Below are 22,612 nucleotides of genomic sequence, written 5' to 3' on the forward strand. Positions count from 1 at the left end.
CTTTGTGTACTTTAACGGAGGCATTTTATTTCTTATCTGAAACTAAATCCTAGGTTAAATCCAACAAAATATTGAAATGAATGCAGTTTTTATCACAACATACCAGTTTATATTAAGAGAATACGTTTAACACAAGAAACAGAATTTTTGGTTTAACTTTAAGATATTACGTTAATCACAATTCAGAATGAAATGGAACAGTTTGGCGCCAAAAAAATTAAATAAAATGTCGTCTATAATTTCTTCATTTTTTCTGCTCTTTTCTTCTCCATTCCCTCAATAGCATCCTTCTCACGTCTCCGTTTATTCAGTTTGTTTCTTGGGTCGTATATATCAAACCAATCATCATCCTAAACACAGATATTTCTTTCAGAATAAATTAATACAAACAATTTAAAATTCGGTGTTGGTGATGGACCAAACCTCTGTAGAGTAAATAAGGTAGATGTTAGTTCCACATTTATTGAAAATATATTTCGGTCTGGGTTGATCCTCGACAGTTCTAACGACATAGCAACAATCAAAATAACCACAAGAAAATAAAAAAGATTATTTTCAAAAAAAATGGTCCGTCAAATGGACAAAGGGGAAACGAATTCAGAGCATGATAAGGAAAAAAAAAGAAAATTTGTAAATATTCACTTTTTAAAGAATATTTTACGACAATTATTCCTTGAGATTGTTTCTATCATGAAAATTAAAAACAAACTGTCTATATATTTATGATTGTAAAGTGGTGGTGGCCTGGTGGGGGGTCGATCCAATCAACGAACTTTTACGTGAATCTTTTTTTTTAAATTTAAAATTTTATAGATCTGAAAGGTCCAATAATGGAACACCAACACATAATAGAAGCATGTACTAGGGTGCACTAATAATGTATTTTCAAATTGAAGACACACAAGTGTGACACACGTACATATAAACAAACATGACGTTTTCAAGGTTAAATTGAATCTTATGGCCTTAAATATTGTCTTTTAATGGCATATTTAATGATTTTGAACAGAAAGAAATAATTTTGCAGCTGCAGAGAGTCATTGACAAGGGTAAACAACCCGTATAAGTTCCGTACAGTCGTCTCTGACGTATCATTCAGTACAATTACATCACAGCTACATATTTAGTAAGGAAAGTCAAGGAAAATAAGAGATTAACTCATTTAATTGTACCTTTGTATTTGCATCCTTGGCCAGTTTTAATCCTTCATCCTCAAACTTAAGCGGAGCTTTCATCCAGTCATCACCCAGTATTTCATCCTCATCCTCCTTAAAAAAATGAATATTTGAAACATTTTAATGACAATGACTATGACTATGACTATGACTATGACTATAACAACGACGACAACAACATAAACAACAACAATAATAATAATAATAATAATATTTATAATAAAAATGATAATAATGATAATATTAATATGATTACGATTAATTATTATTACTTCCTCCATCTGATCTTTATCCTTCTCCTTTTCTTTGTCTTCATCTTTCTTCTTATCTTCTCCGTCCTCATCTACTATTATGCCTGAAGAAATCCATAATTTATTAGGAATTATTATTCGTTTATAAATCAAATCAATTCAAACGTTCTTCTTCCCTTTGCAACTGAATCTAGTTAATTGGAGAATTGCTAATGCTGAACTATCTTTACAGCCGATTCAAATCTTGCATCACCGATTCAAATTCCCCTTCATCTTTATTTTGAATCAGTGATTAAGGATTTGAACCAGCGGAAGGTAGTTCAGCGACCTCTCGCCAATTCATTTAATTCGGTCCCAGAACTGAAATGTGGATTTACATCAGTCTGGGTTGGGATACCAAGCACCAAAAAATGTAATCAAGCATTTATAAAAAGATTTTTTTTCGCAGTAGTTGTTTGTTGAATGGTAAGACATCAAAGTGTTTCTCAATATTATTACTAAAATCTCAAAGAAGATTATCATCATCATTTAAGAGGTAAAACTATAAAAAGTTTAACCTGACAATTTAGCTTTGAACTTCTGTAGAAGCGCTAAAGTCTGTTCTTCGCGTTTAGATTTCTTGTCCGGTATTTTATCCTTCTTGTTGGATCGAAATTTCTTCTGTTCTTCATGATACTCTCTCAACATATCATTCTTCTTTTCTTCTTCAGTCACTACTTCTTTCTCTTCCTTCTCCACTTCAACATCTCTCTTCTTCTCCTTCTTTCCCTTCATCTCCTTCGAGAGCGCCTTGAACTCCTTCTGAAGCTCTTCCTTCTTCTTCTGTCTCTCCTTCTCGAATGGGTTCTCGTCCCAGTCTAATTCATCGTCGTCGAGATTCTTCTCCTTCTCCTCCTTCTTCCCCTTCTTCTTATCTTTCTTCGTTAGTTTACTACGGATGGAAGAAATTTCTCTTTCTAACTCTTCTTCCTCTTTCTTTTCACCTTTGTCGACGGAACTTCTAATCTGTAAAAAAAAATGTATTAGTAAAATATTTATTTTTGAATGGTTAAATTATGAATAAAGATTTTACTGGATGTAATCATTAAAAGATTTAAGAAAGGGATATTTTTAACTTTTAAAATGTTACCTTCTCCTCTACCTTAGATAATGAAAAATGAGGGTACCCATTACTGCAAGAAAAACGAGAAGAAATAAACAAGTGAAAAACTTACAATCTCTGTATCTATATCTTGAGCTAGGGTTGGATCGGCGGCCAGGTCATGGGCCGATTTACTCTTCCCTCGACTATCCTTCACAACCTCAACAAATATCAAATTTTAATTAAACTTAATCAAAAATGTCTGGGGGATTGTTGACTGGATGAATGAATGATATGAAAGAATGAATGAATAGAAGGATGAATGAATAATATAAAAGGATGAATGCATAGAAGAATAAATGAATATATGAAGTAAAGGGATGAATGAATAAGGTTAAGGAAAGCGTAAGTTTAAGTGACCCTCCATGCAAAGATGGCAATGCCCGATTCACAACGGTACTCTTAAAAGCGTTGTCTATCTATCTATTTTGACTTCTTGCTCCCACAAATTCAAACAGAAATTCACTCCTCCCACCAATCCATTATTGTGATTTCTCAACAAATGTGACTTGCGCATTTCTATACTGCAGGAAAACCAATAGGAGTTATCAGAATTAAACACTTTTAAGTCTAGAAAAATGACAATATCTTTCATATTATTGATCAAACGGAATTAAGAGAAACTTTCTGAATCGGGCATTGTCACCTTGGCATGAAGGGTCGCTTGAAATCAAGCTCACAGTCCCTTTAAGGTCTAAATATTAGAATGAATAAATAAATAAGATGGACAACCTTCTCTGTAACTTCCTCATCCCCCTCTGCCTCCTCCCCGAAGGAGAGAAGAGAGAAGTTCTTTGTTGCTTTCATTCTGCTAGTCTGCCTCCTATCCTCCTTATCCAACTCCTACAACATCAAATATAATCAAATATAAGCTGAATTAGATATAATATATAATAATAATAATATAATAATATAAGATATAATATTTTATCAAATAAATTCAATCTCTATTTATATAAAATCTTATCAAATAATCACCAATTAATTTAATCTAAAACAAATCAAATTAAATCAAACAAAATCATATCTAAACTAAACTCATTACATCAATATAATTAACTTTATGAAATAACCTGTGTTATAGAAAGCCTGGGAACTATATCTGGAAAAGGGTTGATGAGAACTCTTGTCTTGATAATCTAACAAAATAATAAGAAGTTAATTTTCGGTAAAAAACTTTTTTTTGGAATGCAACGATTTCCATGGAATCCTACTAATCCAAAAACGTATTTACGGTTGAAAAAATCATTAGCTCTTAACTGATTGAACTCCCAAGTGAGACCTATGTATAACAGCGGAATAGGAAGACGACGTATGACTCAAATTAGGATTTTAATATGTCCTATTAACATGAAACACAGCAGATAGATCATTCATTTGAGACATATTAAACTTTTTAAAGATCTGTAAATCCTGAGTTTAAGCGCAAATTCGACGTTCAAAACTCCTACTTTGGGGGTGGATAGTGGATACGTTTTCAGAATTAGTTTTTTAAAAATCATTAAATAACGACAACGAAAAATAAAGTAAAAATTATACAGTAGTGTAGTTAGATGGAACATATTTCTCAAAAGAAGTTTGTCAATAAATCAACGCTCAAATCGATTATTTTGTTTTTATTATTTTATTGAATTTATTCGCAGATTTTATCAAATTCTACAAATGTCGTCTTTTCAATAATAATTCTAGAAAATCTGCGAAAATCTTTGTGAATAATGAGGAACCAGAATAATGAGATAATAGAAACTAATAATTGAACAAGATTACTTATTTTCGATGAAAAGATTAATTTTTATTTTCTCAACATGACGTCTGTAGTTTATTGTAGAACTTTTTTACATTTTATGTCGACGTTATTTAATAATTTAAAAAAAACTAATTCTGAAAACGTATCCACCCCCAAAGTAGGAGTTTTGTACATCGAATTTGCGCTCAAACTCAGGATTTACAGATCTTTAAAACGTTTAACATGTCTCAAATGAATCCGAAAGAAGCTTTCCACAACACTGCATAGTGTATATTCAGTTCAACTACCTTACATAGCCGGTTACTCCCTTTAATAATAATAATTGTGCGTTGTATTGTGTACACAAAACCATTTTATTACAAAAATTCGATTTTTAAGAGGACAAAGATAGATAAAAACTGTTTTCACAAAGTTCCCCTGATAATGTCCAGGAAAATTGTATCTGGTTGTGTTAAGTATAAATATATATCCACTGTTGTTTACCTTATGGGGATATTTTGGTCTGTCTCCATCCTCTATGTGACCCTCTCCTATACAAAGTTTTATATTAAATTAGATAAAATAAATCTTTAGAACGTCCAACTTCCAAACTGCCATAAGTGAATATACTAAATCAAGACTGAAATAATTGTGTTATCCCTTACAATTTAACGATCAAACGATGTTTAGAATGAAACCATTGTTACTATCATTCAGAAATTTCTTTTAAACGTGTTACGTAAGCGTGGACAAAAAACTACAAGTTTAGAGTTAGAATTAGTATTTTTTTTACCTAATCTTATCATATTGTATATTGTGTCTCCAGCTACCTAAAAATAGCATTTTAATGTTTTTTTTTCAGAATAGGAATTTGAAAACAAACAAATAGCGAGTGGTACCTTGCCAAAAATAGTATGCTTGTTCTGTAGTTCCTTGGTAGCTGCAAGTGTGAAGAAAAACTGGGAACCGTTGTCATCCTTAACAAATTTTACAAAATAAAATTTAAATTTGTGAATTTTCATAGATTTATAACCTTGATTGACTAAATTATCTTTCCTACATTAGGGTTGCAATTGTATAGGGGTTTTTGTAATTGTTTTTGTTACCAGTCATCTTCGATTTCAACTTAAAATTGTTGCGTTTTTTCGATTTTCTCCCCGTGAATTTTGAAAAATTGAAATTTGTTAAGGTATTTTTTTTCAATTCTAACCATCCAAAACCTTTACTGGGATCTTGTGAGGCCCCGCAAAAATTTGGGCCATCGGTTCAGGTGTTAAACGTTTATCGGATACAAAGAAACAGACAAGCAAAGTTTATATATATGATTACCTTGCCTGCATTTGCCATTGCCAACAGACCTCTACGCACCATACGAAGACGACTGTGAAATTCGTCTTTGAACGGTTTGCCCCAAATGGATTCTCCACCTGGATAATTATTTATATTAAAAAATCAACGCGTTGTGAGGGGTATATTTTGCTTAAAAAATTCTCCTACCCCTGACTAATCAAAATATCCGACTTAGGAAGAGTTTTCAAGATTTTCCTCTAGGAATTTTATAAAATTTTATTATTTTTTAATTTTATTGCAGACTGTTGTCCAGGAGCTTTTTTGGGTGTATTACTGTACAATGTTTAGTAAATGAAGTACGCCGTACAGTAAATGCTGTAGACTGAAAAGTAAATGCAATCCAATGTTCAGAAAATGTTGTTTACGGGTACAGTAAATGTAGTACACTGTATAGTAAATGCAGTAAACTGTACTGAATTTGCATAACACTGTAAAGTAAATGCAATGCACAATACTAGACTTTTAGGACGCTTCGTGTCCATCTTCTATTTCAATTGTGAACATTTCCTCGTTGTAAAACAAAAACGAAAGTTGCGGATTTTCTAAAATTTTTTTTTCAACATTTAAAGGGAGTGTTCGCGAAAAATGAAAGGGGGCACAGGCTTAATGCGATAAAAAAGCGCTTTTGATCGCTACTAATCTTACTTCTATCTGTTGCGTCTATAAGGAGAAAATTGTTAAAGACGTCTCATACCGAATAACAGTACTGTACTGTTAATGATCTTGTATGTGCTGACCTGTCCCTGTATTGGTTGGGTCTCCTCCTTGTACTATGAAATCAGGTACTACACGAAAGAATTTAGTTCTATCGTAATATCCCTCCAGGCACAACTGTATAAAGTTACGACAAGCCTAAAAAACATATTTTTTGTAATTATTAACATCGGTCTATCGACTCAAAGGGTGCCGTTCATAATCCGATTTACAACGATACCCTTCAAACCTTCATCCGGACAACAATAAGGAAGGTTTCGTGATTATATTTTTATCTTGAGAACTTTGAAATTTCTTCTTTTAGTCTGTTCCATTAATCGACAATTTATAAAAACACACGCAATCAAAAATAATCAATTTTCAGTTAATAAAAAATGATTTAATGCCGTTATAAATCGGACATGCCATTCGTGTAAGTTTAGGTTCACTTGGAGTTCTAGGTTCACTTGAGGTTCTAGGTTCACTTGAGGTTCTAGGTTCACATAAGGTTCTAGGTTCACTTGAAGTTCTAGGTTCACTTGGAGTTCTAGGTTTACTTGGAGTTCTAGGTTCACTTGGAGTTCTAGGTTCACTTGGAGTTCTAGGTTCACTTGAAGTTCTAGGTTCACTTGGAGTTCTAGGTTTACTTGGAGTTCTAAGTTCACTTGGAGTTCTAGGTTCACTTGGAGTTCTAGGTTCACTTGAATTACTAGGTTCACTTGAGGTTTTAGGTTCACTTGAAGTTCTAGGTTCACTTGAGGTTCTAGGTTCACTTAAAGTTCTAGGTTAGCGACATTTGATTAAAATACATTTCAGAGGATTGAGTCTTTGCCACAAACTCTGAATTTTCAATCCCTATCGTTACTCCCGAAGTTGTAGCAAATTTCAATACATTTACTGATTAGAACCGAAAATGGATAATTTTTAACCTTTTTTAGATCTTATTTATGTAAAATTTTGTTAGATTTCATTAGTTTTCCCTCCGATTACTTAGAGATGATAAATAGTCTACTTCACGTATCAATTCAATTTTTTTTTAAAATCCAATTTCTATCAACTTGAAATTTTTTCTCAATTTAATAAATAAAAAATCATTTCATGATGTGCACTTTTACCAATAAAAGTAGTATTGCCAGAGTTTGGGCCGAAATATAAATGTTATCCCTCAATTACAGTTCTGACGTCTTGAATAGTGAAGAATTGGCAAAATTTTAGAAAAAAATCCGAAAAAGAAGACAAAGTATGAACATTTTTCGAAAGAAAAGGGAAGTTCTTTAATAATAAAATACGTCGGATCCGGATCTACAGATCAGATCGTTTATAGCTCTATTGAGATTTATGGAAGTAATCAGAAAATTAAAAAGTTTACAAGGCGAATATAAAAACTTTCTTGCAGAAAATACCAGGAATTTTGCATTAAGATTTTATGGAACTTACATCAAGGGTTCATCTAGAGCTTTTGTAAAAGTTTCTGAGAGAGACTTCACTATTAAAAACAGATTTTATTCAATTCAAAGCAGAGCACTGCGGTGGTAGGCGATTATGTCAATATAGTGAAGACGACTTCTATAATTTCGAAATGCAAGAAATAAAAGAGCTTTTTCAATTGACAGCTTCTCTTTATTTTAATGTTTTAGTGTAAGCATATTAAACACTGTATAAAAACTTGATGTAAATCAGAATTAACTTCGAAAGTCGCCTTCATTATATTTATAAAAATGTTGAAATATTTACTCAAATTCCAAGGTTGACCCATTACATACTAATTTCAGGATTACTTAAAACTGTCGGACCTTTGGACATTCTTTCGACCAGAGTTCAATGTCAATATCTCCCACAGAGGTCTCGAGGCACACCTTCCCCTCGCAGGGGGGCTCCTGCACGTATATATTCGACATTGTTTCTGAAACCAAGAAATATTGGTACATTTTATTTTTACTTTTCTTCTTTAAACATTCAAAACAAATGTTTTACATTTCACAGCAAGATATCACAGATTAAATACAAATTAAGTCAGAAATTACAGAAAAGATGAATCGTAAGCGAATGTAAGCAGTATACTGCAGGATATAAGAACATTTTTGTAAAACTTTGACAACTGATTGCAAGTTTATAGTTCTATAAGAATATGAAATATCATAATTAGCTCCGATTAAAGCAAACGATAAATACAAATTGTAAATGTTTTAAGATATTATTCAACATTACAAAAAAGCTGCTCTTTTCCTAAGTTTCCATAATTCTTCTGATCTTCTATATACAAAAACTCGCCTATTTGATAAATTTCAGAAAACTTTTTATTTTATTTTCGCTTAAAAACTTTTCTATTTCTGAAGTCCTGGAACTCTGTACAAGAATTCTCCATCAGCGTCATAAACACTATCATTCACCTAAAAAATTAAAATGTAACATTTCATAAATAAAACAGATTTTAACCATTTCAATGATTGAAATATGCTCGTTATTCTTTCTGAGAATTGACAATTGTTAGAGAAAAAAGTAATCTCCTCAGATAAAGGTTTAAAATTGAGTCCGTTTAAGAAAGATTGCGATTTTAAAGTTTAAAAAAAGAAAATACGAACCTGGAAAAAATTAAATTTGTGTTTAAGATTTTCTGGAATTTTTATAAAATCCGGAGAGGATGAAACAGATATAGAGCTCGACCCTTTATCCTCTGAGAACAGGTATATTTCATCCTGACCCGTCCTCTGATTTACGTCCTGGTAAACCTTCACATCCTCCTCCTTCCTCACCCACTTCGAGGCCGGCACTAGAGGCTCTATAGCCGCCTCAGCGCTGACAATTTCGTCAACGTTAACGTGCTGAATCTGTTTAGAAACAAGACGACGTTTATCTTCCTGAGTTCTGTACCATGCCTCGTACAATTCTTGTGCGTTCTTTATTCCAGGTTTTTCATTTGAGAATGGTTTTAGGGTTTTAGTTTCCTTCTGTTTTGGTTTATTTTGGTTTAGGTACTTGTCTCTAAATCCTTCTATATCAACACTCTTTTCTTTACTGAACAAAAGATTTAGATTTAGAAGTAATTAAAAAAATAAAATTTTCTCTTATTTTATCTATTTGAAAGAATTTTCATTCAGCAAAAAGCGTATGAAGTTGTAATCTCCGTTTGTTTGTTTGTTTCGATGTCCGATCATAATTCTTATAACCATTTTGACTGATTTGCCTAAAATTTAGATTTTGGAACGCGGTAAAACCACGGGAATGTTTTTCATCTGGTTTTAAAATTCTAAGCTAAGTGGGTTGATTTTTACAGGGAAAACTCCAGGCAAATCTGTTAATTTCTTACTGTAAGGTTTGTGGTTAGGCCCTAACTCAAATTTTGGCCGGAAATCTCGGGTAATTAAAAATAAAATATGTATTTATTTATAAAATCACAAAACCTCGATCACCCCTGAAAAAGAGGCATTACCCAACCCACCTACATAGAAAACATGGGCAGATTGACATTGGGGAAAGACTAATCCTGAAGTAATGATCTTGAGAGAAATTCTAGCAAACTTTAACAACTAAGTGTTTAATAGCCGCAGAGCTCGGACCAGATTAATGGCCACAGCGCTCGGCCCGTAATATAATCCCAACCTAACCTAACCCACGATAAAGATAACATGAGCAGATTGTGATTGTATAGCAGTTTACTGTGAACAAAATGTCTGTAATAGGTTTCGCGGTGTATCACTTTAAACATGGATATTGTTTATTGGGGCCTATGATAGATAGATAAAACTTATCACGTGACCTAATTTAAGAGTTAGGGCCTTACCAGAATTCCGCTATGAGGATAGAACCCAACAATCAGCACATTAAGTTAGATTTATTTTGTTTATTTAAAAAAGCGAGGTATTGGAGCAAATGTAAAGCATTACCTGAGGTTTAAGCTAGTGTTAAGCAGCGAAGTTTCTCCGTAAGGACTGGATTCTCCTACAGCAGGTGAACCAGGTAAACTATTCTCTCCGAATAAATCCTTTATTTCTCCAAGATCTGTTTGTTCTTTCTCCAATAGCGGACATGAAGTGAGTTTTCCAATCTTCCTGGCGTAGTCGTCATATATCCGTGTAAACTCTCCTCCTTCTGAAACGAACAAACTTTGTTTACTTTATATACATAGTACGAATAGTACACCCAGTTTAAAGTCACCCTCCATTGCTTGAGTGGTATGTTAGATTAACAAAGATGGCCCTTTAAAATTTTGTATGATATTTAGTACCGTTGTGCCAGTGGATTGAAATAACATCCCTTCTGTGCAGTGTGTACACGGCATTTTCTTTGTAGCTTCCAGAACACATATTCAGGAGCGTATTCAGGAATTTGTCCAAGGGGGGGGGGCTTAGTTTTTTTATTTCCAGGGGGGGTATAGCACCCATTAGGGCCTGAAAACCCCCTGTAATCAATAGATTTCACTGGTCCGGGGGGGGGGGGCTTAGACCCCATAGCCCCCCTGAATACGCTCTGATATTCTTTAGTAATCCAGATAGGATTTTAAAAAAAGAAATCTGGATTTCCAAAATGTGGTCTGCTATTTTGTACCTTCAAAATTTGCCAGGTTATAATTTATCAAATAATATGAATAATTTAAATTAATCTCCACTTTAAACAACATATTGGAAAGCTGTATTAATCTATGATCTGAACAAAATTCTATTTAATATCGAGGTAATTTTGAAAAACCAAAAACATCGGATCACATTTATGAAATACGAGACTTATCCTAACTGATCAAGAGATTGTCATATTTTGTGTCTTAAAGCCCAAAATATTTCCTAACCATAATTCCTACAATGATAACCAGAAAACTGAGGACACTGAGGACAATATTTAAACAATACTGAAGTGTCTTTGATGTTGTTACAAAGGCCTTACTAGTAAGTTTTAAAAAATCAGTGAAATTTGCCTGCTTCCACTGCACAATTGCTGTGCTTCATGCTCATTTGACTATTCAAAGTAATAACTTGAGTTTCAAAGTCGGCTTTCTATTCCAAAGATTCAATACCTATTTTGTGACCAATTTCGAAGAGCCAGCCTAAATTTGTCTTATGTCTTATCAACTGTAACTAACCTACTAGGAGTTTCGGTGTAGTAGCAGCATAACCACGTTTTATATTTTCTAGGATATTAGATTCTTCTTCTTCACTTAGCACCACTGGAATCCTACGTAACAATTTAACAATTAAGGACCTTCTACTTAAACAAAATAAATATCTAACATTTTTGACAAGATTTATATATGATTGTGAAAAATTTAAATTATAATAAAATGTATTTTTGTGTCTAATATTCACAAAGATTCCCAATAAACCTTAATCTGAGTACGTTTCTTGAATGAACAAGGTCCGTCCTAATGACGTACTTTAGATAGGCCGCTTAAGTCTCATGGTAGATTCTTATCTGATAAGATAGATAATTCAGACAAACACAGCCAAAAACGTAATATGCTCGGTAGTGGTGAGAAGAAACGTACTCAGATATTCAAATTGTTTTTCCCAAGTTTACTTCCAGATTTAGGCTCCCGAGAGAAGGAATAAAATTGACAGTCCACAAGTTTAAAGATAGACCAACTCACTTTATGTCTTTTTCATTACTGCCCACGTAAAGGTGTGAAAGACCATTCACACCTTTACCTGAGCAGTAATGAAAAAGACATAAAGTGAGTTGTCTATCTATGAATGTTATGAATCGGGCATTTGACTCTTTCATTTAGGCGTCACATTAAATTACGCTTCAAGAACCAAGTTGCTAATGTCCGTCCCAAAACGGCACTGTTGAAACCTTAATCTAATCAGTGATGTGGAAGATATTTTAATTTTTCTATGATTGAAGTGTTTACTTCTGATGGTTTTCCTGCAGCAGAAATGCGCCAGTTACTTTGGTAGGAAAAACGCAATCAGTTGATATATAATTCATACTTGATCAGACAAAGCTTTTAAGGGTGATGTTATGAATCTGTCATTTCCGTAACGGTCACTTGAAATTACGCTTACAGTCCCTTTAAGACTCTTTTTCTAACCTTTGAAACTGTTTGAGATGTTTTTCAAAAGTTAGATCTATTTCTAGGTTTCCTTTACTAAGCTGTTTCCAATTTTCTGCCACCTAAACATTAATAAACTTATGAATTCAAGATATAATTTGATATCTTAAAAATGTTAACAAGTTAATTACATTTTTATACAATTTATATGAAGGACAAGATAGTAGCTGCAAAAGGATAAGAACAATAAAAATATAACAAAAGTAATGGGAGAAATTTAAACTTATTTGTTGAAATTCTGTTCTGTTTGATTTTATTAAAAATATATAGAAAGACTTACTTGATTGTCTAATTTTTGCATAACTTCTTGACTTCTTGGGCCTTTGGATTTTAAAACCTTCTTGACTTCGTATTTATCTGTTGGAAAGCTCTCAACCAGACGCTCTATTGTCCATTCATGTGGATCCTTCTGGTGTAAATACCTAAATACCAGTCAAATATAATGGAAAGATGCAAATCAAAATAAAGTATTTTTGGTTTCATCATAAAATTCCAAAAAAAATGTCAACACAGAGAATATTTTTCGGAATACTTAAATGGCTCCAGACTTTTTGATCCTACCATGCCTCCGACTTAAGTCTTCGAATTACTTGATGAATAGACCCATCCGTTGTTTTTTTTCAGAAAAAAGTGTTGAAAGTTGTAAAAATTTGTACCTTTGATACTTTATACTGTAACTAATCTAAAATTTGAAATTTCAAAGGTCCTTGACTTCAGGTTGCAAAGGATTAGAAAAGACAAGTTTTAATTCTGTTAGAATTCTTTATAGTTATACAATCTGTAGATAAAGCTCTTTACTGCAAAATTTCACTAAATAAGCAGAGCATCAATGTTTTATGTTATCGATAATAGCCAGTCAAACTGTAACACTTGAGAGTTGAGCTGTACCTAAATAAGAAATATTACATCCCCCCCCCTTGAGTAAAGTAAAAGATTATCCATACCAGAGGTAGTTTTCTGTTGAATAATGACTAAATTAAAAAATACCAAGGGCAGTGAAAGATACTTTAGCTACACATGTAACTGACAATACGGCTATTATCTATTTTTGTCAGCAACATGTTAACCATCTTTATCATTTTATCAGAACATGAAAGGCACAGGTACCAATTTCAGTAATCAGCTAAGCAGTAACTCGGATACTATCAATTTTTTTTTAGGTTTTGTTTATTTACTGTTTCATTATTTAGCTAAATTTTAACCTTCTTTTGTTAATTAAATGTTAACCTTCATTTTCTATCACAAAATCATAATCCATATAGCTGTATCAGTAATCATATGAACCAGAATTTGATCCCTTTTTGTTGAGTTTTTTTTTGTATTTGCTCTATCATGTTAATGTCATTATACTAGGGTTTTCAACAGACGCCCCCACCCCCAGAATAATGAAACCCTAGATAATAAATCCAATGAGGTTTATAAAAGCACCTATTTTCACAGGAAATTAGGCAGGGGCTGAGTTGACTGAATGCTGCACTCAATTAAAAGTAATGGGGAAAGAATTATGTAGATCCAACGTAAATAATTCGGTGGGATGCCTGGTGGAGTTAGGGGGAAGGGGGAGGATGTGGAGCAAGCTGTTTTTCTGGATACTAATGTTAATGATGGAATATGAATTTGATATAGGTTGGGTTTGATTGTTTATCCAATCTGGTTACTAATGTTAAGGATGGATACAAATGTAATGATGAATTTGATACAGGTTGGTTTCGTTTTTTGTTCTTTCTAATCTGGATACAAATGTTAAGAATGGAACAAATGTAAAGGGATGGCTACAAATATTGATATAGATTGGAGTTAAAGGATGGATACAAATTTTATGATTGCTAGTTCTAACAGGTTGGGTACGAATGTTAAAAAGAATGGATACGAATGTTATAATGGATTTTGAATTTGATACAGGTTTGATATGATTTTTGTTCTAATTTGAATACGAATGTCATGATGGATTATGAATTTGATACAGGTTGGATTCAATTTTTGTTCTTATCTGGATACGAATGTTAAGAATGGATACAAATGTAAAGGGATGGCTACGAATGTTGATAAAGGTTGTAGTTAAAGGATGGATACAAATAATATAATGGATTACAAATTTGTTATAGGTTGGGTTTGATTGTTTATCTGATCTGGATACTAATGTTAAGGATGGATACGAATGACATGATGGATTATGAAATTTATACGAGTGTCACCTTGATATGAGTGTCAACTATGATACAAGTGTCAGCTTTGATACGATTGTCAAATTTGATACGAATTGCAGCTTTGATATGATTGTTGTAGTAGTTAAAGCATGGTGTAATATTTAGAATATGACCAGATACTAAAACCCCTCAACCCTTGGTCTGAATCTAAGCTGATAATAGAACCTGAAGAATAGGATCACTTCACTCCAGGATCTTATACAGGATAGATGTTAGAGCCATAGTTCTCGTTTACCCCACTTAAGGCCTGGAGACTTGTACTTCATAGACAGCTAACAGTCAATACAGCTGACAAATAGAGGAATCTTCTCCCACCATTATACATGAATCTGCTTCTTCAGATTCATCAGCATCCCCAAGGGACCTTTCTCCATTGGTTTCTGTCACAGCTGAGATTGTAACAGTCCCGGCTAGTTTAACTACACATTAAGATGTACCAGATGAAGCTCTAGATTCTCAAAATGGTTCCTGTAATAGGGACACCAGAGATACAGAGCAGCCAGGATCTCCAGGACTTGCTCCAGTTCCATCTTCTTTCAATGGAAACACCCAAGATATGGAGCAGCCAGATGAAGCTCTAGATTCTTGAGATGGTTCATGTAAAAGGGACACTCAATAACAGTGCAATAGGGAAACCCAAGAAATGGAGCAGCTAGAATACCAATATAGACCAAGAACTTGTCAGTAGATTCCACCATACTCATCTGTAGATCTCATTAAGGGATTCATATCCTGTAGTTTCTAGAACTGGACCAATGGCTCTCATACCAGCCTGTCTGAACTACCCACTGGAATATTCTGGATACAGAGGAGAACTGGTATATTCAAGATATCAGATGCTGCCTATATCTGAGACTGGAGAAGCTAATCTTTTCAGACAGCACTTCATATATCTGGAGCAGCTAGAAGATCCAGTCAGACTTATCAATTGCTCTCTTACCAGCCCATCTGAACTACCCACTGGAAAATCCTGGATACAGAGAACTAGAATATTCAAGATATCAGACGATGTCTAAACCTGAGACTGGAGAAGCTGATCTTTAGAGACAGCTCTTTATAAATCTGGAGCAGGTAGAAGATCTAGTCAGACTTAGGACTTCAGGAGCAGAAGCTAGACCTGTTGTGGAACCACTAGCGGAACCAGAAGATTCTGAGAACGGAGACGCCACTTGTTGTGGAACAGCTCTTCACAGACCTGTTGTGGAATCACCAGCAGAACCAGATGATTCTGAGAACAGAGACACCGCTTATTGTGAAACAGCTCTTTACAGACCTGATGTGGAACCATCAGCAGAACCAGATCATTGTGTAACAGCTCTTCACAGATCTAATGTTGACAACAATGCTGATAAACATAATGATAACAATGATGACAACAATGATGATATCAAAGACAATAACTATAAAGATAACAATGATGATAACAAAGATGATAACAAAGATATAACTATGATGATAACAATGATGATAACAATGATGATAACAATGATGATAACAATGATGATAACAATGAGGATAACAATAAGGATAACAATGATGATAACATAGCAGACTCTAGGAGCAGCTTGAACTGCGAGTAAGGCTAACAAAGCTGAGACCCTTGGAGCAGCTCGAACTGTAAGTATGGCTAACATAGAAGAGACTCAGTGAATAGCTCTGGGAGTAGCTCAAACTGTAAGTACGGCTAAGCAACAGAAACACTAGGAACAGCTTCTGTAATGCACAGCTAACATAGCAGAGACTCTAGTAGCAGCTCTGATAATGCACAGCTAACATGGCAGAGACTCCAGGAGCAGCTCTGGTAATGCACAGCTAACATAGCAGAGACTCTAGGAGCAGCTCCTGTAATAAAGAAAGCAGCTGTATCCGTCATATATCAAATTCATAATCCTTCATAACATTTGTATCCATCCTTTAATTTGAAACCAACCGATATCAACATTGGTATCCATCCTTTAACATTTTACCAATTTTTAACATTCATATTGTTTGGACCATGCATATGCAGAAGAGATCTTAATTTTTTTGAAGCAACCTGTAATGCATCCTTGGCTTTGACTAGACAAAGTTTTCAGTTATATATACCTGCCAGCCAGGGATAAAAATTCTTCCCAAGTACAGTAGAATGTATCCATGGTATTTCTTTTAAAGTAAAGATTCATTTGAGTTGCAATAAGCTTAAATCTTGGCAAAACTCGCAAAACCAGTATAATCTGCACTATTAGGTCTAAGAGTTGATAAATTATTGATTATGATTTAAACAAATAACTATTGAGTCTAATGACGTTAACAACAAATGGTTATTTAGTACTTACTGTCTTAACCTTTTTATTTTTATTGTTTCAAGTTCAATTATCAACTTGTGATTTATATAGAACGTTCTTGAGGCTGAATATGTGAAAGAAAGAAAGTTGTCAATAAATTCTAATACAACTATATGTCGTCTTTACATACAGTGAGCCTTTTGGAGAGTTGCCGTCTCAAACACATATCCAATTCATGAATGCATCCTGTAACAACATTTGAATATATCTTTAGCTCATTTTAATCCAACCCCTTGCATATGTATCCATACTTAACATTTGTATCCACATTGGATCAACAAGCAAATGCAACATGTATCAAAATCCATCATAACATTCACATCCATCCTTTAACTTAATCCAACTGCCATCAACATTTGTATCAATCCCTTTCAACATTCAAATCAAATCAAATCAAATCAAATCAAATCAAATCAAATCAAATCGAATCATATCAAATCAAATCAAATCAAATCAAATCAAATCAAATCAATCCTTTTCAATCCAACTCAACATTTGTATCCATCCTGTTCAACATTCATATCCATCCTTTGACATTCGTATCCATCCTGTATTAAATTCAAAATCCATCCATACGCCATAACATTTATATCCATCCATCCAAACGATATCAACATTTGTATCCATCCTTTAACATTTATATTCATCCTGTTTCCGCATTCCAATATATCTTTTGCAATATTTGAATCCAACCTATATCTACATTCGTATCCATCCTTTAACATTTTTATAAAACAACTGCTTGCTTTGTGTCCTCCCCTTCCCCCCACCCCAACAGCTATCAGTCCCTACACAGGCATCCTACCGAAATTATTTACTTTGGATCTACAAAATTGATCCCCCATTACTCATGCTTTTTAATTGAGTGCGGCATTCAGTCAAATCAGATGTAACTTGAACTCTTTCCCCACTTTGCACGCCTGATGATTGCACTTCAGCCCCTGCCTATAGCTTTGCCAGGAAATTACCCCTCCTGTACCTGATTTAATAACTGATTCACTTTACTTTACTGATTTAATAACTGATTCCTTTTACTTTATATCTGTTTAAGCCAAGTGATATTAAAACAATGCCTAGCTCAGCCAGTTAAATCTGACCTTTTAAGGAGAAATTGCATACAGAAATTAACAGTACCCTCATTCCGACTTCTTGCCAGGTGTCAAAAGAAGAAGGTAGATATCTCTTTTAATCCTCAGTGCAGTAGAGATCTGTAAATAAAATAAATACAAACCTTACCTCATAGTTTCCTTTTCAGCACATGTTAATAAATTTGGCTTCTTTGAAAACTTGAACATTTTCTTTTGTATCATTATTTGTTTGACTCTTTCCGGATTTGCATCTGCCTAAACAGTAAAAACAGTGTGGTATTAAAAAAAATTTATGTTAAATAATGTCACTGTCATTGTAGGACAGACGCCAGACAGCTGGAAAGAAGCAGATGGGATTCTAATCCCTAAAAGGCCTCTAAATACAGATATAAGCAACTACAAGTTGTATATCAAAAATAAGATTTTAGCAAAAAGATAAGTAGAGGCTATATCAAAGGAGGATGTTACATGACCAGTACAAAAAGGCTCTTGATTATGTAGGAATTGTAACAATAATATATTCTATTCATCCTAAATTTTATCATGGAACTTTGATAAAAGTAAGAAATTTCTCTCATATCTCGTTTATTGACCTGAAGGAGCCCTCTGATAGGGTCAATGAAAAATTCCTCCTAGCCTATCTGAAACAGCTTAACGTCAGCAGTAAGTTCATTTTTTTTCTTTCCAGCTATTGTTTTCTAGGTAATATATCTACCCCCTCATCTGGGAAAAGAAATCAGTACTAGGAGTGTGGGCTCCGACAAGGATGTAATTTGAGAAGTGTCATTTTCATAATCTACAATCTACATGTCTTAGTTATGCACAAGGATAAGAGCCAGTGGGATTAAATTAAGGCTGGATTCTGGAGAAATTGTGAATATCCTACTCTTAGCAGATGATATAATTCTGATTTCAATCATCTAGAGTCTCAAGAATTCCACAAGAAATTAGTGGAAACTTGGTGTCTGGTGTTTAAGAAAACCAAAATCATCATATTATTAGAAGACATCACTTCCACCATTCAAGACCCGGATACTTTTGAGGACGAAGTAGTTCAGGCAGGTTTCACTTTCAAATATTCTGATGAAGGTTCCAACGGCAGAGGAGTTTCTACGGGATTTGATAATGGGATGTCCAAGGAACAGTTCAGCAGTTTTCATCTTCATGGGGGACCTTGCCAAAGAAAGAGTAGGACATGATGCAAAGCAAAAACATACAAGGACCTAATCCTTCCGTTCTAGTCACCAGCGGCTATATAATGTCTCCCCAGCCTCTGCAATGTGGCAAAACATAGCCATCCCTGGAATATTGTATGACACATTGCCACCAATATCTAGCACTGTCATTAAGGAGTTTGAGGAGGGAGGGAGTCCAGAGTTCCTCAAATAGTAATCACCTCCACCCAAATCTGTTTTGCGGCAAACACGCTCCTCAATTAGTAATCACCATAAAATTTTGTTTTCTGTGATTTGAATTTAATGCACTTTTAACACAATTTTCGACATCTATCGGGGTTTTATGGCATCTGTATTGACTTAAACTAAATTTTCAAATTATTTCCAGATTTGTTTGGTCAACAAAAACTGAGAATCAAGGCACAGTTCATTTTAGCCGAATCTTAGATCCAATTCGCCACTTTAATGACTGCATTTCATGATTGGCGTCAAGATACAAAAAAGGTCGTGCTGCCTGTTTACTAAAAATTATCTCACCGCGCCCAAAGTAATATCAATCTCCATTTAAAAGATATTTTCAAAAAACCTTTACAGTGTTTAGATTTTTGTATTCGCCTACTAAAGTTCAACATCTACAACAAAACTAATTATATGCATAGAAAGAACATAAAATTTTGAAAAATTCGTCCCATCACACCAACTACTGAAAATGAAGTATTTAGTCCACTAATAATGGGTTAAAGTTTCCTCTCTATATAAGGAGTTTAAAACAACATTCAGAGGAAAATGCCACAAACATTCTTAAAGCGAAACTTGAAACTAAAAACGTAATATATTTCTAGCACTTAGTGTGGCATATTTATTGATTTATTTTCGAAACTAAGGAGCAATAAAGAAAGCTTTAACAATATTGTACACCATAGGGCCATTAAAAGAGGTCAATATGGTCTTATTTCTAAGAAATAAACGATTTAATTTTATGCTTTTTTGGGGTGATTACTATTTGAGGTGGTGGAGATTACCAATTGAGGAGCGTGCTTGCCGCAAAACAGATTTGGGTGGCGGTGATTACTATTTGAGGAACTCTGGACTCCCTCCCTTGTTTGAGTTTGTTCAGAATAGAGAAAGCTCTCCTAGGGGTCTCCGAATCAACAGCTAATGCATTCAGGTCAAGTTAGACTGAAAACCCATAAATCTCCTGATAGAAATAAATAAGCTAAGATTCCTTCAGAGGGGAGTTCAAGGGGAGTAAAATACTAAAGTCCTGCATGGATTGGAACCTGTCAACTAGAAAAAGGTGATGTTGAAGCTTATGTCCATCCTGACAAAGTGGTGGATTCTCCAGACTTGTGTAGAGAATTGCAAGTGGTCCAAGCTTCTGGTCAAATTCTGCAAAATGAATACTGAATTGGGCAACCAGGACACTTACAGGGCAGCAGATTGAAACTTTCAGGATGGGAGAGCATCCTTTAGTGCCCACAAAGCTTTCTGGGCTCAAATGATGAGTTCCAATTAATCATCAAGTTTGAATCCATGAAGAAACCCTTATGAAACTCAGGACTGAAAGCAGAGATGATTTCTAGGTGTGCAGAAACTTCTTGGGTCAGAATAAGTCTGGTTGAAGATAAAGAGTGTATTTGAGGCTGAGGAACAAAAACTTTAATAATAGTGTGGAGACACTGTGAACAATACTTGCAGAAAGTGTCTTACAATGATTTATTCCTTTCTTGTTTTATTTCCTTTACACTCAAAACTAAAACCAAATCATGTCATAACTCAGATTGTATGGATTTTCCCAGGAAGGTGACATAGAAAATGGTTCAATCTGAGTGAGAAATATATAAAGCCTCACTTAAATTAAAAACCATATTGGGATTGTTCTCCTATTTGACAATAAGAATGTTGCTTCTTTACCTTGAACTGTTTTCTGAATTGTTTTGATTCATCCCTCAAGGACTCTACATCAGTCTCAGAGCTGAAAAAGAAATGTTTATTTGTAAAATAATATAAAATAGAAACCAAAAATCTTAAACAAGAATACAAATCTAATAAATCTGCAATACATCTCCAACTTTGACCTTAATTACAAAAAGTACAATAAGTCAGGTAAAGAATAGATTAATTATAATATGATCTCCCTGTAGAACAGTCAGCATAAAGCAGATGAAGACCAAAGTTTACGCAAACTGAAGAACAACAAAAAACTTGAGCAGAAAGACTTTCTTAAAATGATCAGAATGAAACAGAGAATTTCGGGAGGAAGATTGGTGACATTTCAGTTCAACATTTTAGTACAAGAAGACAGTATGAAAAGCAAGGGCTATAACAGAGCATTTCAAACTTGCAGAAAGTAAAAGGTGTTTAATACAAGAAGACCAAGAAGGATGAGTATGGGATCTTTGTTGTTAGTTCGGGGACCAGTATTAATTCTCTAAGAATGAAGGACCAGGGCCCAGAATTTTTGGACTTTTTTTATTGGTAGTCCAGTTGAATACACCAGTATGACACAGGGGAAATAGGGTCTCTAAGGTTAATTGAAATTAGTTTTGGGTAACTTTTCAGAATTGAGAGGCTTGAGAAATTTACTCAATTAATGTCATATGCATATTCCCAGCTTAGGTATGATTGATTAATTAAAGGACAGACAATATTTAGACCTAGATTTTTACTTTTTATGTTGAATTTGGTCGGCTCAGTAACATTATGCCTAGTTCCCAAATGCCTAGTTCATGAATGCCTAGTTCATGAATTACTAGACAACATTATGCCTAGATTTCGGAATGCCTAGATAACATTATGCCTAGTTCATAATGCCTAGATAACATAATGCCTAGAGAACACAATGCCTAGATTCATGAATGCCTGGATAACATTATGCCTAGATAACATAAGAGTGCATTGAATGCCTAGACAATGTATTTCAAAGAGAATTAAAAATATTAAAGAGAGAAAAAAACATACAATCCGGTAACATTTTTACAAAATCCGCAAACAACTTTCTGAAAATGTGAAACTTCAGTTAAAGTTTGACATGCAATGGCTGCTCTCATGCTGCTCTCATAAGTGCAACTAGGACGAGAAAGGGAGGTGATGGACTAAGGGACAAATACAACTTTAACTATGTTGGGAATGGCTCTGGATTGAAGACTATAAACTGGCGATGCAGTAACCGAAAATGCAAAGCTACTCTTATCACCAGAAAAACTACTGGAAACTTATTCGGTGGAGATTTACCAGACCACACGCCACTCATGGTAACCAGCTGCTTAAGATGGAAGCATCTAAAACGGAGAAAGCTGTTCTTGCTCAATATGCAGGTGTGCAGGGTGCCAAACCTGCCACTGTGCTACATGAGATCAGTCATAATATGTTGAGTTCTAACTTTCCTGGCCAGTTGAACAGTGCATCAAGTTCAAGTTCCATTTGAATGAAGTTATGG

The 22,612-nt window shown here is 34.2% G+C and overlaps 3 protein-coding genes across 5 annotated transcripts in view; all 3 read right to left on the reverse strand.

Moving 5' to 3' along the window:
• LOC111709305 (DNA repair protein XRCC1) overlaps positions 1-77 on the reverse strand; it is a 34,992-nt gene extending 34,915 nt beyond the window's left edge. For both annotated transcript variants that reach the window (XM_023482936.1, XM_023482935.1), the window contains exon 1: positions 1-77. In XM_023482936.1, the coding sequence (XP_023338704.1) occupies positions 1-24 (24 nt within the window). In that variant the 5' untranslated portion in view covers positions 25-77.
• LOC111709306 (peptidyl-prolyl cis-trans isomerase CWC27 homolog) overlaps positions 43-22,612 on the reverse strand; it is a 24,620-nt gene continuing 2,050 nt past the window's right edge. The window contains exons 1-15 of one of the 2 annotated variants that reach the window (XM_023482938.1): positions 22,574-22,578; positions 21,633-21,639; positions 8,130-8,242; positions 6,381-6,495; positions 5,623-5,720; positions 5,193-5,270; positions 5,087-5,123; positions 4,798-4,844; positions 3,641-3,706; positions 3,300-3,410; positions 2,641-2,727; positions 1,984-2,431; positions 1,448-1,530; positions 1,173-1,268; positions 43-350 (exon numbers count right to left, since the gene is read on the reverse strand). In XM_023482938.1, the coding sequence (XP_023338706.1) occupies positions 234-350; positions 1,173-1,268; positions 1,448-1,530; positions 1,984-2,431; positions 2,641-2,727; positions 3,300-3,410; positions 3,641-3,706; positions 4,798-4,844; positions 5,087-5,123; positions 5,193-5,270; positions 5,623-5,720; positions 6,381-6,495; positions 8,130-8,234 (1,488 nt within the window). In that variant the 5' untranslated portion in view covers positions 8,235-8,242; positions 21,633-21,639; positions 22,574-22,578 and the 3' untranslated portion in view covers positions 43-233. Of the gene's footprint in view, positions 351-1,172; positions 1,269-1,447; positions 1,531-1,983; positions 2,432-2,640; positions 2,728-3,299; positions 3,411-3,640; positions 3,707-4,797; positions 4,845-5,086; positions 5,124-5,192; positions 5,271-5,622; positions 5,721-6,380; positions 6,496-8,129; positions 8,243-21,632; positions 21,640-22,168; positions 22,173-22,573; positions 22,579-22,612 lie in introns of those variants that run through there. The other variant, XM_023482939.1, reaches the window with a different exon arrangement.
• Positions 8,616-22,612, reverse strand: part of LOC111709307 (uncharacterized) — a 22,094-nt gene continuing 8,097 nt past the window's right edge. The window contains exons 3-10 of the mRNA XM_023482940.1: positions 21,088-21,148; positions 18,147-18,253; positions 12,660-12,801; positions 12,359-12,441; positions 11,411-11,502; positions 10,221-10,425; positions 8,919-9,351; positions 8,616-8,726 (exon numbers count right to left, since the gene is read on the reverse strand). Of these exons, the coding sequence (XP_023338708.1) occupies positions 8,661-8,726; positions 8,919-9,351; positions 10,221-10,425; positions 11,411-11,502; positions 12,359-12,441; positions 12,660-12,801; positions 18,147-18,253; positions 21,088-21,148 (1,189 nt within the window). The 3' untranslated portion in view covers positions 8,616-8,660. The remainder of the gene's footprint in view (positions 8,727-8,918; positions 9,352-10,220; positions 10,426-11,410; positions 11,503-12,358; positions 12,442-12,659; positions 12,802-18,146; positions 18,254-21,087; positions 21,149-22,612) is intronic.

Source organism: Eurytemora carolleeae, unplaced genomic scaffold (assembly GCF_000591075.1).
Source record: "Eurytemora carolleeae unplaced genomic scaffold, Eaff_2.0 scaffold315, whole genome shotgun sequence".
Lineage (NCBI taxonomy): Eukaryota > Metazoa > Arthropoda > Copepoda > Calanoida > Temoridae > Eurytemora > Eurytemora carolleeae.